At 45.2% G+C, this 18,768-nt stretch overlaps 2 protein-coding genes across 7 annotated transcripts in view; both read left to right on the forward strand.

Annotated features, from left to right (window-relative positions):
• PIWIL2 (piwi like RNA-mediated gene silencing 2) overlaps positions 1 to 966 on the forward strand; it is a 61,434-nt gene extending 60,468 nt beyond the window's left edge. Inside the window, exons 21-22 of one of the 2 annotated variants that reach the window (XM_045852841.1) lie at positions 86 to 193; positions 810 to 966. In XM_045852841.1, the coding sequence (XP_045708797.1) occupies positions 86 to 193; positions 810 to 966 (265 nt within the window). The remainder of the gene's footprint in view (positions 1 to 85; positions 194 to 809) is intronic. The other variant, XM_045852842.1, reaches the window with a different exon arrangement.
• Positions 967 to 11,839: 10,873 nt separating this feature from the next.
• The window catches only part of SLC39A14 (solute carrier family 39 member 14), a 42,157-nt gene continuing 35,228 nt past the window's right edge, over positions 11,840 to 18,768 (forward strand). For 4 of the 5 annotated variants that reach the window (XM_045852847.1, XM_045852846.1, XM_045852843.1 and 1 more), the window contains exon 1: positions 11,840 to 11,994. The gene's annotated coding sequence lies outside the window, so the exon portion shown is untranslated. The remainder of the gene's footprint in view (positions 11,995 to 18,768) is intronic. The other variant, XM_045852848.1, reaches the window with a different exon arrangement.

Genomic DNA, 18,768 nt, shown 5'->3' on the forward strand with positions numbered 1-18,768 from the left:
AGGAGCTGCAATGATATCCAGGTCTTTTCCACCTCTGTGTGGTCAAATCCGACAACATCATTGCTCTGTCCTTTTTCCTTTCCAGGGTGGACTTCTACCTCCTTGCCCATCACGTACGACAGGGCTGCGGCATTCCTACACACTATGTGTGTGTTCTCAACACTGCGAACCTGAGCCCTGATCACATGCAGAGGTGAGCCGACCAGTGCTGCCTCTTTCTCGCTCGGGCCTGCTGGCTACCCCCAGGAGTATTTACCCCTTGACTTTCTTCGTGTCTTTCATAATAATGCTGTCCTTTTTAGGAGTAATTGGTAATCCTGTTGTACATTAAATTTACTGGAAGAGCTTAAAAAAATATACTGATGCCCAAGCTTCACCCCTGAGCATTCTGAGGCATTTATGTTTTTAGAAGTGCTCTTGATGATTATGAGATACAGGCTACTCTGAGATCCAAAACCCTTAAGCTCAGACTATATAAGTAATTTGCTGGGGTACTAACCCTTCTGCAGCCTCTCCTTGAGGCAAAAAAATATTTTTTTGTCTTTGTTTTGATATAAAAACAGGGGGCACCTAAAGTGGGGGAATTGACTCGTGTCTTCCATGCTCACAAATGGTGGAAATAGAAACAGTTGCACTTAAAAATAATGATTCCCAAAATTGCGACATGTAAAAAAAATAAATTAAAAAGAGGTACATCTTGTATTCCTTGGTGCCCCAGTTTCTGGAAAGTCCACACCCGTAAGTGCAGGACCACGTCCCAGAATGACGGTAGGAAGTAATAAGGATCATATTTTCTTCTTGGCCTGCAGGTTGACTTTCAAACTGTGCCACATGTACTGGAATTGGCCTGGCACCATCAGAGTTCCAGCTCCTTGCAAGTATGCGCACAAACTGGCTTTCCTGTCAGGACAGATCTTGCATCACGAGCCAGCCATCCAGCTGTGCGAGAACCTGTTCTTCCTGTGACCGGGCCACCCGGATATGGGCTGATTAGAGGGATTAGACTTCTGAGCTTAGCTGTGACTCCTGCAGGATCCAGGGGTTTTCGTGTTGATGTTTTCCCTTTCGCCAGCCTAGTAGGATAAGATACCTTTTTGCCTGTTTTTTTCTCTTTTAAACCTGGTATCCCCAAGAAGCGAGTTCCATTCTAAGTATCAGCTGGAAATTGCCTGGTTGCCTTTGTAAAGTAAATGGGGGTGATAGTGCTGCTGTGCACAGGACCCTTGAAGGACCTGCAGAGCCAACAGGAGCTGCAGAAGCGGCAGTCATACATAGCTCTGCTCACTAAGCAGGTCCTATTTCTGGCACCAGAAGTGATAATCAAGTCACTGCTACCACCGAATTTCTTAAAGCAGAGAGTTACTTTATCTGGGCAACTGGGAAAAGTAATAACAATGCCTATGAGGCAAAGTTTTTCAAGATACTGCTGTTACTGCTGTTACTGGCAAGTGTGAAACACACTAGGAAAACCAGCTGGTGGTATAATCAGGCCTTTGCTGGCCTGATCTCTGGGGATTGAGTGTATGACACCTGTAACCTGAGCAGGCCTTGAAAGGTGGTTCAGGTCTCCCCTGTGAGAGGCCAGGTAATGTTTTTCTGTGTATTTCAGTTACTTCACAGTAGACCATGGTGATTTCTTCCTCTGCCCACCACATCTTTGTTCTTTGTAACTGATTTTTATTTTTCAGTTTTTAATTTCTTTTTTTTTTTATTTTAGAGACAGAGAGAGAGAGGGAGAGAGAGAGAGAAACATTGACTTGATTCACTTATTCATGCATTCATTGGTTGATTCCTGTATGTGCCCTGACTGGGGTGTCAAGCCTGCAACCTTGGTGCATCAGGACAATGCTCCAACCAACTGAGCTACCTGGCCAAGGCCATAAATTTCAGTTTTCAAATTAAGAATCAGAACAGGTGAAATTAAACCACAAGGAAGGTTTATGATGTGGTGTAAGCTTTTCTTGAACCTTTCTCCCGGTTGTATGGCCTTCTTTTCTGTTGCTATATGTTTGTAAATTGAATCATTCATTTTCCTACCTCAGTAACCTTTTCCTGGATGTTGGCTCATTTTGTTAGGAAATTTTCTGAATCCAGGGTGAAGTTGGCTTTGGAAAGCATGAAACTTCTGCCAAAGTGCAGACATTTCAGTTGAGAAAGTTGTCACTGTGCCTGTGGGTTTCAGTGTTTGGGGGAAGCACTGGTTTTTGTGTTTACTTTCCCTGTTTTAAAATCTTCTTTCAGTCCTTTCAGGATTACTTCATTCTTACTGTGCTTTAAGTGGGTTTTAAAATCCAATTTTATTTAACCTTTTCAAATTTTTACTTACTTAATTTGTGGAGTGATGGTAGGAGGGGAAAAGTCAGAAATTCCTATTATATATGACAGTAAGAAGAGAAACTTCAGCTTAAAACTCCTCAGAAGAAAACCAAGCAAACTGTCAGTTTGTCACAGAGCTCAGCAGCAGTTGAGGAGCTCTGGGTATTGCTGGTCCTCAAGTGCACCCTGGTCTTGTGTGAAGTGCGGAATGTGCAGGGGAAGACCTGGAATGTAAAAACCATCGGATCAAACAAATTGGAGCACTGGTCTCTGTCAGTGTTCTCTTTGGAAGCATTTGGAGTTGCTCTTCAGAAGTTGGATTTCTTAATACTCATTTTCTCTTACATAATAAAAAAACACTTCAATATAATACAAAAATTTGTTCACTTTTTATTCTTGGTTTTCTTGCTTTGCTTTTCAGTCTTTTTAGATTTTATTTATTTTTAGAGAGGGGGGAGGGAGAAAGAGAGGGAGAGAAAGATTGATCAGTTGCATCCCACACATCTCCAACCTGGGACCTGGCCCTCAACCCAGGCATGTTCTCTGACTGTGAATTGAACTGGCGACCTTTTGGCTTGCAGGACAATGCTCAACCCACTGAGCCACACCAATCAGGGCTGTTTTTCAGTCTAATGCAAAATGGTTGAGTCACCACGTAGGAAATAAAAACAAATTTGTATAAATGTGTAGTTGTGTTTGAAATAATGTCATCAATACATTGATAGTGGGGTGTTTTTTCCTTCAGAGAGCCACAACACTTGGTAGAATTATTAATTTATTACTTGGCATGCAAGTAATAAAGGTGGAGCTCTAATACTAGTAGCCAGGTGATTTCACTGTGACCTGGAGAGTAAGATTTTTAGAAAAGACACTAACAGTCTTACTTATGGAACAAATGAAACACTTGTTTGCATGTGTGTGTGTTTTGTCATGTTTTTTGAACCTCTTTTCTACTTGGGCAATTTCTTTAGTCTACATGGAAGCCAGTTTCCCTCCCCTTTTTCTGATGCTTTCCTTTTTTCTCATGTACTTCACAGTACCTTCCCAAAGCACCCTGGTTGCTTGCTGCGTTACTACATCCCTTTCTTCCATTTTTAAATAATGCAGTGCTTTTCAACTCATGCCAGAAAGGACCTAACTTCTCTACAGTGCTACAAGGCCCTTTTAACTTAGGCAGCATTTTGTTGAATGGTATAAAAAAGACATTTTCCAAATAACTAGCTGTTTATATTGAAAATATTAAAATTTGTGTGTGAAATTTCTCAGTGATTTGGGATTGTTGGAGAAGACCCTGTTCTCTCTCTTTCTCTGTGGCTGAGTTTCTTAGTGACTTTTCCTGTCTGGACTTACCTTCTTTCTTTTTAAAAAATGAGGAAAATCAAGACACTAAAGAGACAAGCCAAAGACTGGGCAAAAATATTTGCAAAAGATAGATTTGATAAAGGATTCTTATCCAAAATATATGAAGAACTCTTAAAACTCAAGAAAGCAACCTGATTAAAAACTGGGCAGAAGACCTGAACAGACAGATCTTTTTGCCGACTGTATATCTCACACCGGAGAAGATACACAACTGGCAAGCAAATGTATGAAAAGATGCTCAACATCATATGTCATTAGAGAATTACAAATCAAAATGAGATACTACTACACATAGTCCAAAACACTGACAATGTCTGATGCTGGTGAGGATATGGAGCAACAGGAAGTCTCATTCATTGCTGGTGGGAATGCAGAATGGTACAGCCACTTTGAAGAACAGTTTGGCAGTTTCTTACAACTAAACATACTCTCGCCATATGATCCAATGATCACACTCCTTGTAATTTTGCTCAAATGAGTTGAAAACTTACATCCACACAAAGTCCTGCATATGAATGTTTATAGCAGCTTTATTCATAATTGCCAAAACTTGGAAGCAACCAAGATGCCCTTCAGTAGGTGAATGGAAAAATAAACTGGTCCATCCAGACAATGAAATATTCAGTGCTAAAAAGAAATGAGCTATCAAGCCACGAAAATACCTAAAGGAAACTTAATTGCATATTACTGAGTGAAAGAAGCCAATCTGAAAAGGCTACACACTGTATGATTCCAACTATATGGCATTCTATAGAGATGGTAAAAAGAGGGCTTAGAGAAGAGGGTTGTCAGGGCACAGAGGATTTTTAAGGCAAGGAACTATTCTGTATGATACAATGGTGGGTACCTGTCAAACATTTGTCCAGATCCACAGAATGTGAAACACTAAGCATAACCCTGATGTAAACTATGGACATTGGGTGATTATGCTATGTCAGTGGAGTTTCAACAGTTGTAACAAATATACCACTCTGGTGGGGGTTGTTGGTAGTGGGGGAGGCTGGCTATGTATGGGAAATCTCTACTTTCTATGTAGTTTTGCTGTAAACCTAAAACTGCTTTTAAAAAAATAATAGAGAGTTCTGATTAAGATGGTGGCATAGGCAGACACGGCTTGCCTCTTAGCACAACCACATAAAAATTACAACTAAAATATAGAACAACCATCACTCAGAACCATCAGAAATCAAGTTGAATAGAAGTCTGAGAACTACAGAATGAAACCACATCCATCCAGACTGGTAGGAGGGGTGCAGATGTGGAGTGGGCTGGTCCCTGACCCATGTGTGGTGGATAAAAATCAGAAGGGATAACTCAGGAGTGAAGAGTCCCAGCCCCACACTAGGCCCTCCAGCCCAGGGTCCCAGGGCCAGAAAGACAAATTCCCACAACTTCTGGCTGCAAAATCCAGCAGAGTTGAGTTGGTGGAAGAAACCTCTGGAGCCCCAAGCAGGTCCTCTTAACCCACACACCTATTCAGACTCAATTCCTCTGAGCTCCAGCCCCGGGGTAGCAGCTTGAAAGGCACCAGTGGCACACAGGGAAACGCTGAACTGCTTGGCATCAAAGTGAGCAGAGGTCATTGCACTTTTTCTTAAACCCTCCCCACCCAGAGCTGGCGAGCTGGTGCCATATCTTGACTCTGTCAACCTGGCTAACACTGTTTGACTCATCTTGGAGATCCCCAGAGACTCTGCCTCACCCAATTTATGGGCCCACCCAAGCTGCTTTTCCATATGAATGGCTAGTCTTGGCTCCTGCTTCACATCTTCCTAAATCCTTTCAAACAAGCAACAGCTTGCATCTATGAGTCCCAGGCCTGGCACTAGTAGGAACCAGCCTAGAGTCACAACTTGGCCTCACCTGGCAATCTCTAAGCCCAGCTCAAGTAGCAGCCATCTCAGATTGTTTTATAGCTCAGGCAGAGTGGCCCTGGGCAAAACATAGGTAGGGGCTGATGTTGGCCTACACCACCAGGAAACCCTAGGGCCAGCACACACATTGGACAGCTACAGACCACATCCAAGCACCACCACCCTGCCCATGCACAGCTGATCCTCCATGAAGGGCAGAGATTGTTGATAAGTTATCACAGCCAATCCTTGCAGCTGACTGATTGGGTAATTCCCTCCTATTCATCTACAAATAGCAATCAAGGCTCAACTATGAGAGAAGGGTGTGCCCAGTCCACATAAAGGGCGCACCTTGAGTACCCAGGTTGGGTGAAAGGGGAGGCTGTGCCACTGGACCCAACAGGACACCTACCACATTAGGCCACACTACCAGACCCAGAATCAAAGCAGCTCTACCTAGTACATAGAAACAAACAGAGAGGCTGCTAGAATGAGAAGACAAACAGCCCAAATGAAAGAACAGATCAAAGTTCCAGAGAAAGAGCTAGATGAAATGGAGATAAGCAATCTGTCAGATGCAGAGACAAAACACTGGTTATAAGGATTCTCAAGGAGCTAAGTGAGGATCTCAATAGCGTAGAAAAAGATCCAGGCAGAAACAAAAGATACACTAATTGAAATAAAGAGCAATTTACAGAGAAACAACAGTAGAGTGGATGAAGCCGGGAATGAAATCAATGATATGGAACATAAGGAACCAAAGAACAACCAGTCAGAACAAGAAGAAGGAAAAATACAAAAAAATGAGGATAGTATAAGCAGCCTCTGGGACAACTTCAAGAGGTCCAGCATTCGCATCATAGGGGTACCAGGAAGAGATGAGAAGGGCAAGAAATTGGAAATCTATTTGAAAAAATAACGAAAGAAAACTTCCCTAATTTGGTGAAGGAAATAGACATGCAAACCCAGGAGGCACAGCGAGTCCCCACCAAGATGGATGCAAAGAGGCCCATTCCAAGACACATCATAATTAAAATGCCAGAGTTAAAGGTGAAGAGAGAACCTTAAAAGCCACAAGAGAAAAGCAGTTAGTTACCTCCAGGGGAGTTTGCATAAGACTGTCAGCTGATTTTTTCTAGAAACTTTGTAGGCTAAAAGGGACTAGCAAGAAGTATTCCAAGTCATGAAAAGCAGGGAATTACAGCCAAGATTGCTCTACTCAGCAAAGCTTTCATTCAGAATCGAAGGGCAGATGAAGAGCTTTCCAGACAAGAAAAAGCTAAAGGAGTTCATCATCACCAATGCATTATTATATGAAATGTTAAAGGGGGTGTTTATTTAATAAAAAGATCAAAACAATGAACAATAAAATGGTAATAAACACAAATCTATCAACAATTGAATCTAAAAAACAAACTAAGCAAACAACAAGAATAATCATGGATACAGAGAGTGACTGATGGTTGGCAGATGCATGTGGGGGGAGTGGGGGAATGGGTGAAGAGGTGAGGGGATTAAGTATGAGGAAACTATTTCAACAAAAATGGAAAAAATTAAAAATAAATATATTTAAAAAAAGAAGTACAAATAGTTACAGAATACCATGGGGATGTAAAGTACATTATAGGAAGTGGAGTAGCCAAAGATCTTACACACATGACCCAGAGACATGAACTATGGGGAGAATTGCCTAAGGGAGAGGGGGTGCTGGGTGGAGGGGAGAACAGGGCGGTGGGGGGGGATTAGGACAATTGTAATAGCATAATCAATAAAATAAAATTTTAAAAAAGTAGGAGACTTCTGGCAACATGGCATACTGAACAGACCTTACTGACGAATGTTTGCCAAAGTAGAAAAAAAAAAAGCTTTTTTGTTAAGTAGCTGAATTGGGGGTAAATGGAAGGAGGAAAAGAAGGGAAGGAAGAAAGGAGGTAGGAAGGAAAATGCCAAGGTGTAAAAGTGGGCAGCCAGATGGAAGTAGATGATGACAGCCCAGCCCCCAGGGCTGTGGATAAAGTGTGGCACTCAGGTTTTTCATTACAGGTAAGGCTAGAAGATGCGGCTGCAGTCCCTATAAGGTACATGATTGCTGGAGTGAAATCCACATGAAGAGAGCTGGAACCTGGAAGGGAGTAGAGAGGCCCTGCCAACCATCCAGGGGCAGCAGCAAGAAAACTCAAAGGTAAAAAGGCATTCACCAAAAATCCCAAAGCCTAGGCTACATACAGGTGTATGTAGTCTGAACTTGTATTACTAGCATGTGGAAGGACCACAAGCTGAAAAGTTACCATGAAGATTGGTGCAGACTGGTGAGCACCCTGAGCCCTGTAGAAACAAATGCTAAGTCAATTGGATTGCAGCACAGAGAGGTATAAATGGAAACAATGGAAGAGTAGAGAGAGGAGAGAAGAAGAAGGTCCAACATTTCTCTAATAGGAGTTCAGGTTAAAATAGGAAGAATGAGCCACACAATATGGAAAACAGAATTAGAGACAAATGTGAGTCTTCTACTGGAAGAAACTCGTTGAGGATGAAAGAAAATTGATGCCTAGGTCTGCTGGAGTGAAACTCTAGAACACCAGTGACAGAGTCATAAAAAACAAGCACATGTGGAAAAGATTGCTTACCAAGAAAAGTTTTCAACAGCAGGCTGTCATCAACAACAATAGTTGCTTAAGAATAAAGGAATAAGAACTTACTGCAATGTCAGGTTGGAGTTCTGTTTCCAGTGAAACAGTCATTCAAAGGTGAGGATGAAAGTAATGATATTTTAAAATGCAGATCAGAGCAGAAATTAATGAAATAGAGAAAATAACATCAAAAGCTGGTTCTTTGGGAAGAGTGACAAATGGGCAAAGCTGCAGCTAGATTTGCCGGGGGAGAAAAAAACACTGAAATCACTAAAGCCAGGAAGGAAAGAGGACCACTGATCTAGAAAGGAAGTGGATTATGTGGGACTTATGTGAACAATTAAATAGCAATTTAGTTATCTTTTTTTAAGATTTTATTTATTTATTTTTAGAGAGGGAAGGGAAGGAGAGAGAGAGAGAGAGAGAGAGAGAGAGAAACATCAATGTGTGGTTGCTAGGGGTCATGGCCTGCAACCTAGGCATGTGCCCTGACTGAGAATCGAAACTGCGATGACTGGTTTGCAGCCCATGCTCAATCCACCAAGCTATGCCAGCCAGGGCCATAATTTAGGTATCTTAAATGAACGCATTTCTAGAGGTAACTTGCTACTGAATCAAGCATTACTCTCTCTGATTGTCTCCTGCCGAAACCATCAGATGACAACAGAGATGACTGGCCTCTGGAGGTGTTCTCCTTTGCCTGTCAGAGAGTGGGCTGCCTGGCCTTGGACATGATTTCAGGTAAACAGAACCTTCACATTCCCTCTTATCCTCTTAAATTAGTTAAATCATGCCCAAACACAGAAAAGTCATTTTTCTCCTTCAAAATATAGAAATCTGGTTGGTCGTTGGTTTTTCTCTCCAGTCCCTCTCAAGCTGGCCTCATTAGCTGCAGAGTGCCTCTACCCCAGCCCCTACCTTGCTGATACCTACCACAGAGGTGCTTTAATCTTCTCGGTCCCCAGTCCCACCCTGTACACACTCAGGGCTGGGGACTCATTTCCCTGGTTCCTTTCCCAGGGACTGTTTACCCCCCTCAGCTACAGGAAACCTGTCTGCATGTCCTTTGTCAGGTAGCTGTGGTATGTTGCCAGAGGGAAGTAGCAGTCCTGAAAATGTCAGGTTTTTGTGTTCTCTTAAATATTGCCCAACATCCAACTTAGTGAGCTAGCCTATTCATTCATGCAGCAAATATTGATTGAGAATCTGTTATGTGCAAGATGTTATGTTAGGGGATGCAGTTATACACAGAAATGTTTGGTGATTAAGACAGATTAAGGTCTAATAAGTAGGTTAGGGATAGAAGTGAAATAATTTTAGGGGGAAAATGCATAAACCATATAAAATGTTTTAATTCTGTGGATCACAACCCAGTAATGGGTCATGAAATCAATTTAGTGAGTTATCACTTTAAAAAAATTGAAATAGAATATAAAATATCATTATATTGTACATACTAAAGAAATTTTGTAAGATTTTTGTTTGCTATTTATACTGGACTTACAGTGTAAAATATTTTAAAATGTGGATTACAGTAAATTTGAAAGGGCAGGCCAAATAATGCTTTGGAAAAATAAATTTTCTGAAGGGAGGTGGTGTTGAAGAGTTAGAATTTTGACAAGTGGAAAGGGGGTAATAAGAGGGAAAAGGGGCATATTAGAGAAAAAGATAGAATTGAGACCCAATCTGGGCACTAAGTGTGAAAAAATAAGTACTAACTCTTCAGCAACAAGGATGGTCTTGGAGTAAACCTACAGAATTTTGTGCAGGGGTGGGTATGGAGAGTTAAAACCTTTTGATTTCAAGCTGTGTTAATAATTAATTATATTCCCCTAATGGGTTACTGATAGCTTATCAGCTTTGGTGGACTTTGGCAGCTGTACCCTTCCTCTGGCTGCAAACACACAAGAACGCTGTGATAGGCTCTGTGGTGGGTGTCTCGTCCCGCCTCTTCTGCCATTGCTCTGACAGGTGCCTCACTCCCCTGCGTGGAGCATGGACACCTGACCTGGGAATGCCATCGGGTTGCTTTGGGTCCTCAGTTTTCAGAAGAGATGCATACCTTTTGTAACATGTATTTTTGGCCTTCATACTTTTCAGAGCCCTGGGTGTTGGAAGCATGCTTGTTTTACTTAATCTCTGGTGAGTTTCTCATTCCTTTTCCCTGAACTTGAAGGACAGGAAGGAGTGGTAAAGACTGGACCAATTCTGACAGTCCCATTGGAGATGGGATTAGGAATCTCCAACAGATGACATAATGTCTGAAAAATACTCCACCTTTAACCAAGAAACACAAATATAAAGGGTTATTACAAAGATGACAGGGCTCTGAGGGAAATTTCGCAAGAGATAATATTATTTTGAAATCGCTTGGAAAATGAGAGTAACATCACCCATCCCTTGCCCACCTGCAGCACTGTAATTGCAGGGTGAGGGTAACAGACTGAGAAAAACCTAGTTAGTCTCTTCAAGAGCAGCAGAAACAATCTGCCAGTTCTGGCTTTGCTTTAGTGCATTCTTTTCCCTCCGCTACCCAGCCCTGAAGGGCAAGCTGCCATCAGCCCTGGGTTCTTCTTGTCACCTGCTCCGGAGATTGCTTTCCTTTCCAAGAGCCTGGCCATCACAGGCAGTTGCTCCCAGGCATCTGCACAGTGGGATGTGGTGCCCCTCCCCTTGCAAATGCATACCCAGGGCCAGCCAGGCACCAGTGATGGCCACAGGTACTAAGTAAGTACAGCTCTGCAGAAAGGCCCTTCATTTTGGTCCCCTAGACCGAGTTGGCAGCTGGCATAGCTTCGGAGGAAATAATACTGATGTCCAGCAGAACAGAACAATGAGAATTTAATGGGTGGCTTATTTTCTCAAGGAATTAGCATTTCCAAGTCCTGATAGCCATCTTGATAGGACTCTCCCAAGTCGATGAGATTCCTAAGACAGTCCTCACACAAAAAGGAACATTTCCCTCTGCTTTGAGTTAAGAAATCTGTCTCCTTCAAGAGCCTGATCGTTTGGGGCAGTGGTGTGACGTGGAGTTCGAAAAGTGAGTGTTAATATGGTTTATTTGGCACGGGAACAGGAAGTTTTGATCTTTTGGCGGGTGACAAATTATAGAAGAACCATCATCTGGGTGCGTCTCCTTCTAGAGTGTATTTCAGAATTGGGTTGGGAGTGAAGAGAAGCTTTTTATATTAATCAGATGCGTTAAAATAGACATATGCGTGTCAGGTGAGCAGCAGCCTTACGCCCTGGGGGTGGCAGGCAGGTTGTGAGAACTTCCCACATAACGGGTGTGGGGGTAACGGGGAAGTCCTAACTGGAGGTTTCCTACCCCATGAAGAAAAAGCCCGTGCGTCCTCCGTGAATGAAGGCGGCAGTTCGTCTCCCACTTAGGAGATGACTCTGCTGGAGCTCAGACAGGAGCTGGGATCTCGGCGAGCTAGGGTCTCAGTCCAGGGCCTCGAGGCGCACGCAGCAGGGCGCTGGCTCGCTCTGGCGGTTCCGGCGCGGGCCCGAGCCCTGCGGGCTGCAGGCGGGCGGGCGGGTCCCCACGTAGCCCTCCCGCGGGCCAGGGCCCCACGTGGCAGGCCCTGGGGAGCGCAGGGTGGGGCGGCAGCCGTCGGGGGCGGGGCGAAGCTGACGCGCAGGGTATATAGCCGGGCATGCGCGGCGTGGCGGGGACAGACGCAGGCCGGGGAGCCTGGGTGAGCGGGCTGCTTGTGCGGACGCCAGGACACAGTCGTTGTCGCTGTCGCTGCCGCCGCGGCCGCCACAGACCGCCCTAGCACCTGGCTTGTGAGTTTGTGCGGGCCCAGTGGCATCCGCCCCAGCTTCAGGTGAGGGGCGGAGGGCGTGCGGGCCGGGCCGCGCCGCGCCGAGAGGCAAGGATGCGGCAGCGCGCCTCCGGGCTCGGGTCACCGGGTATGGGTGGGGGTGGGGGCCCGGCCTTAGTCCCCAAGCCTCGGGCCACCGGGGAGCCGCTCCCGAGGACCCGCACACGGGCCGGGACGCTGGCTGGGAGCGACACCTGTCCGAGATGCCGCGACGAGGTTATAGGAGAAGGAAGGGGAGGTCGCAGCTGCGGTCCAGTGGGCTGGAGAGCGCGCGAGGTGGGAGCCAGAGAAGGTCCCAGAACGTGGAAAGCCGCGTTGCAGCCTCGGGGAGGCTTCCTGGAGTTCGCTGATGCGAGGACAGAAAAAGTGGGGAGTAGATGGGCAGCTGTTGGGGTGTCTGGGATGGGGCACTGGTGTCCGGACTTTGCCTTCCAGCAGCTGTGGCCCCCACCCCACCCCACCCCACCCCATCTCGGCCAGACCACATCCTAATTGAAGAAAAATCATCCAGTCTTCCTGCTGGCTGGTAGCAGGAGATGGAAAACAGTGAAGGATGGACTAAGCTACCTCCGACCTGGCTCGCCTCGCGGGCATGGATTTTTAGCTATTTTTGGTCCGTACCGACCAACTTAGGTGGTCCGGTTTAGGCTGCCCTCTCTCGGATGGTTATAGCAATAGGACAAAACAGGCATCCAAGCGGTTCGCCATGTGATCCTGAGGTACAAGTAAGCCAAGAAAATTTCTTCAGCTCTGAATCGTGGCTACAGTTTTGAGGATCTAGTGTCTGGCAGGGCCTGGGTGTTGGAGAGAACTGTGTGCATGGTTTGGGAGGGGCCTGAGAAGGTGGGGGCAGGAGCAGCTCTGACTGAACCCTTCCTGGGGAGCCACCGTGGGTTTGGGTTTGCCTTTAGTCACTCCTCCCCAGGAAACCCAGGCTACTTGGAGAGGCTGCTGGGGAGTGGTGATGACCGCGCACAGAGGGAACTGGCCTGGCCACACTGTCCCACCTCAGCTCCTCACTCTGTCTACTTTCGTGGAAAGGGGTCAGTGCTGAGGTCAGACTAGATCCATTGTCTCTTACCCATCGATCCTTATCTCTTAAAACAAGGGCCATGAAAACTGAGAGGAGCTTGCTGAAGCAAGAGAAAGAATCTCTAGAATCATAACTTGTAGCAGGTGGAATTAAAAACCACATACTCTGTTTACTCTTGGAGACCCAGGTGAGTTTTTCATAAATTGTGTGGAAACCAGGAGATAGACTAGTGCTTCTTCCTGCCATCGGTTTGCATGTTGATTGGAGGGTAACAGACACAGGATGGCTGGCCTTGTCATTTGGGCAAGAAGACGTTTCATGAATCAGTGTGGTCGTTCATCCCTCAGTACATGTCACAGGGCCCCGTCTGCGGTTGGCTCTGCACTGGCCAGGGCAGGATGTGGAGAGGGCTTGAGGCCCGGCTCCTGCACACCTGTGGGTGGGCAGGAGGGACGTTCACACATGAAGAGTGAGGTAGCAGTGTGGCAGCAGTCCCAGTGTTGTGTTCAGTAAGTTCAGAGAGAACAGCAGCCTGCCGATGGTGGTGGCAGGAGATTGCGGGCTTTTGAGCCTGGCGAATCTGTGTTCAAATACTGGCCCTGTCACTGCTGGGCCTGTTCTTGCTGCCCTGCAGCCTGTTGCACTTGTGCCTGGAGTGGAGGGGACGTCTCCCCCGCTTCCTCCTCCTCATCATCACAGTAATCTCTGCAGGGTGGACTAGCTGACTTAGGAGTCCCAGAAGGAGAGAGTGGGTTGGGTTGTAGGAGTGGGACACAGGTTGGTCCATCTCCCTGACTTGCTGGGTTGGCCTCTTTTCTGTGTTCTGCTGGGATTGTCCCACAGGTTCACTGGGCAAAGGAAAAATGATTTTTTGCCCCCCTCCTACCTTTAAGTTTTGGGAGCTACTCTCATTTCTTCAGGTAATGGAAACACTTCTCTTTGGTGCTGATAAAAAGGCAGGAAGGACTGACTGTGTGCGCAAGTGCAATATGTATCAGTCACTGGACTGCTTCTGTTTTCTTGCCCTTCCCATCTCTGTCTTTTCTTACCTGCTTCAACCTACTCTATTCCCGGAGGAATCTCAATCCTTGTCCAGTGTTTATAGGATCTTGGGAACTAAGTGCTAGTATTGCTGTGAATATGTCTGGGAATTGGGGCCTTCTCCCCACTCTCCTGGGGTAAGTCAGCCTGCTTGCTCTCGATGCCTGAATGAAATCATGTGTAGGCATTCGGCAGAACCACAGACTATTGGGTGTTGAGCTGGAGGGACTTTGGGAAGCTTCAAGTGTAGCTCCTCTGTGTTATAACCAAAGAGATGGGATCTGGAGGGCTTAATGTGTATCCTAAGTCACCTTGCTTGCTGGTGGCCAAGAGGCTTGATGGCAAAGACCAAAGAAAGGGTCCATTTTGATTCCTAAAAGTGATGATGGAATTGCTGATGATCTTAGTCTTTTCTTTGAATGTGTGAAGAGGAAGGAGCCAGTTGTCTCTGTGCTCATTTGAGGGGTGGGGGTTGTTGGCTTGTGTGGACAGAAGCTTTTCCAGGAGAAGTCCTCTACTTCTTACTCTTTCCAGACTCCCTGGGGACCTGGGAGGGTGAGGAGTGTGGATGACAAAGGGTCATGCCATGGGACCCCAGCCAGGACTCACTAGATGTCTAGAGAGAACTTCTCTGACCTCGAGGCTGGTGGGCTGGCAGAGTGCCGGCAGATAAGGAGTCCAGAGTCTGCTGCCAGCTGGGGGCCTTGTGCTTTCCCAGGGGACAAACAGGGCAGCCTCGCCACAAGGTCTCCACGCTCCAGCTGCTTCATCCCCACCCTTCCCGTAACAATCGGGGCCCCCAGAGGGGACCCTTTGTTGGGCCCAGCTGAGATCCAGAGGCACAGCCCCTTGTGGGCTCTTGGGACTCCCACAGAGCTGGGAGGAAGAATCAGCCTGAGAGGGAGCTTGGTATGACCAGCCATGGGAAACCAATTCCCTGCCTTGGAAACTGGAAATCTGACTACATTCTCAGGCCTCCTATGTTTCTCTGTCATCAGGCCCAGGCGAGCTGGGGTTTGGTGGAATGAGGTGGCTGTCCTGAATTTATTACTAGGGGGCTACTAGGGGCTCTTGGTCAGTGTACTCAGTATTAGCAGTTAATAAAAAAACATCAGCCAAAAGTTGGGGATAAAAAGAAAAATCCATGTTTTAAACAATCTATTATACCTTTAAAGCATGTGCATATGTTTTTATTTGCCAAAACTTTGATTCAGGGCCAAGGCCTTTTCTTTGGGTCTCCACATCTCCTAATGAGACTTGCAAATTGTTTGTATATAAAAATCACACCACATGTGTCACCTACAATTTCTCTTTTTTTTTTTAATTTTTATTTTTAGAGAGGAGAAAGGAGGGAGAAAGAGAGGGAAAGAAACATCAATGTGTGGTTGCCTCTCATGTGTCCCCTACTGGAAGCATGGCCTGCAACCCAGGCATGTGCCCTGACTGGGAATCGAACTTGCGACCCTTTGCTTCGTAGGCCTGTGCTCAATCCACTGAGCTATACCAGCCAGGGCTAATTTCTCATCTTTTTATTAAATGTTTTTCACTAGGCCGCATATTCACATACCTCAAAGATGAAAAGGCTAAAAAACAGTTTAACAAGTCACACACGTGCCCTGGCTGGGTGGCTCAGTTGATTGGAGCGTCATCCCATACACCCAAAAGTTGCAGGTTCAGTCCCCCTTTGGGGTGCACACAGGAGACAACTGATCAGTGTTTCTCTCCCTCTCTCTCTCAAATCAATAAATATGTCCTGTGTAAGGATTAAAAAAAAAGTCACACATAGTATTCAGTGAAACGTCTTAGTAATGCTACAAGCTTGCATTTCAGACACATTGTTTAGCATATCTTATTTTCACCTACCAACTATATTGCATCTTCCCAGATTTGCACACAGAATACTTTTATCATCCTTTCATTATAAGTGCATATGATTCCAGAATGTGGAAGTACAGTCAATTTCTAATCAACTTTGTGGCCTCCCTCTCTCCCTCACCTGGGTTATTTCCTGGACCTTGTCATTACAGTGCTGCAGTGAAAACTGCACAAATGGTGTTTCTCACATGTGTAAATGTGACTGGAGAAGAAATTGCAGAAGTGGAATTGCTGGGGAAAGGATTTATACATCTGTTAATGTTCATTAAATAAAGCAAGAATTCAAAAGATATTTGCAAACCAGCCCACATGCAGAATCCTACTTTTGTAAGACACAAACCTAACTTAATCCTCTTTTTTTCCTCTGTAACACATCCTTCTGGGTGAGCAATTCTTAAGCTTTTTGATCCTAGGATTCCTTAATACTGTCTTTGCTTATGTGGCTATACCTATTGATATTTATCATGCTAAAAATTATTTTAAAATTTTTAAATTGATTTTAGAGAAAGAAGAAGAGAGAGAGAGAGAAACATCAATTTGTTGTTCCACTTATTTATGCATTTATTGGTTGATTCTTTTGTATGTGTCCTGACAGAGGATCGAACCCGCAACCTTGGTATATCGGGGATGATGCTCTAACCCACTGAGATACCCAGCCAGGGCTATCATACTAAAAAATAAAACAAATTTAAAAATAGTTATTCATGCCCTGACCAGTGTGGCTCGATTGGGTGTCATCCCACAAAGTGTAAGGTCGTCAGTTCCATTCCCGGTCAGGGCATGTGCCTGGGCTGCAGGTTTGGCCCCTGATGGGCATGTGCAAGAGGCAGCCACACACCGGTGTCTCTCTCACACCGGTGTCTCTCTCACACCGGTGCTTCACTCCCTCTCTCCCTCCCTTCTCCTCTCTCTAAAAATAAATAATCTTTAAAAATATATATTTATTCATTTAAAATAACAAAAATAAGGTCACTGCATATTAGCATACAAAGTGTTTTTTTATGAAAAATAACTTCCAAAATAAAGTTTTTACACTCTTGCAGATCTTCAAATAATGAAAATAATTATTGGTAGATAATGAAAAGAATTATAACAGGTATGATGCAAAGTTGACGGTAAATACTTAGTTGAAATCCTGAGGACAAAATGAGTTAATCTCTGCAAGAAAATATATTTATACCCTAAATTTGTACCTTAGAAATTTCTAGAAAACTCAAAAGACTATGTGGTACACATTCATCACACTTCTGGTAACTTCTGAAAAATGGGAATGAAAAAGCTTTTAGCATCTTAATATAATAATAGAAACCGCTTTTGCCTTGTAGGCCCCGACCAGGCCTCGGTGACCCAGGTGTCATCGTGTGTCTCAGACCACAGTTTCAGCACTGCATGCATACGGCACTTCATTTAATTTTGTAGGAATCAAAACTTCTCTCTGCATTTCTCTCTCCACTACTATTGAACTTACTTTTAATCATAAAATCAGCAGAAGTGGCGTAAGAGTCTGGGGAACAGGCACAACAGACCCCCGGTCGGTGAACCCTCGGCTCATGGCAGCAGAGGGGCTATGCACGGTGGGGAGGTACAGGAGGATTGGGGGGCATTGCCCTAGCCTGTGGTGCTCAGCTGAGACAGCTTCTACCCTGCAAAGGCCACAAAACACTGTCTCTCTTCCAAAGCTGCTTGTAAAATGTGTGTGGAGGTGACCTGAGTACACACAGGAAATTACATGCTATCTAGCGGTATTCGCTCCATTGACTGAGACAGATAAGAGGCATTTAAGGAGGTTGGAGCGAGGTAAGGCCACTGGGGACAGGAGTGGTCTGAGAAGGCTTCCTGGAGGTGGAATTAAGCCAAGCTTTGACAGCTAGGAGGAAGAGAGAGAGGGAGGACAGGAGTCCTGATGAGAGTTGTGTGAATAATGAACGACAGAAAGATGTATATTCCTGGGACAAGGGTGGTCTTAATTCCTGGCCAGAGTGGCTGGTAGAGGGACAAGTAATATAGCTAGAAATTTAGGTTGGGCCCTGGCTGGTGTGGCTCAGCGGGTTGAACATCAGCCTGTGAACCGAAAGGTCACAGGTTTGATTTCCAGCAGGGCACATGCCCGGGTTGTGGGTCGGTCCGTGGTTGGGGGCATGTGAGAGGCAATCGATTGATGTTTCTCTCACGTGGGGATGTTTCTCTCCCTCTTTCTCTTTCTCCCTTCCTTTCTCTCTAAAAATAAATACAAATTAATTTTTTTTTTTAAGAAGAAATGTAGGTTGGGTCCAGCAACTCTGAAGGGCTCTGGGGTCTAAAGTACCGAGAATGTCTGTTTCCATATCGAAGACTTGTTGCTCTATTTCAGCAGCCCTGTGTCTCGGGGTCCCAACTGTTCGCACCTACAGCAGCTCCATGGCCCCAGACCAACACCGTCTGCACCAGCAGCCCGCTCGTTCCAGCCTCTGTTATCAAATCAGTGCATGCTGACTGTAAAGATGCGTACAGAGAAACATGGGAGAAAAAAATCTGTAATCCTTCGACCTGGAAGCAACCTCTGTTAATTTACTCAAACATTTCCTTTATTTTAAACTTTTTATTTTGGACTCATTTTAGGCTTAAAGAAACATTGTAAAAAAATAGCAGAGTGCCTTTTTATCCTTCACCCATAGGATAGTTACCAAGAATAGGAAATCAACACGGGCATGTTAGCTAAGCCACAGGCTGTATTTAAATTTCACCAATAGTTTGCCCTGGCTAGGTTGCTCAGTTTGTTGGAGCGTCCTCTCGTACACCAGAAGGCCGCAGGTTTGATCCCTAGTTGGGGTATCTATGGAAGGCAAATG

This window comes from Phyllostomus hastatus, unplaced genomic scaffold, assembly GCF_019186645.2.
Source record: "Phyllostomus hastatus isolate PE091 unplaced genomic scaffold, TTU_PhHast_1.1 phas_contig_98, whole genome shotgun sequence".
Lineage (NCBI taxonomy): Eukaryota > Metazoa > Chordata > Mammalia > Chiroptera > Phyllostomidae > Phyllostomus > Phyllostomus hastatus.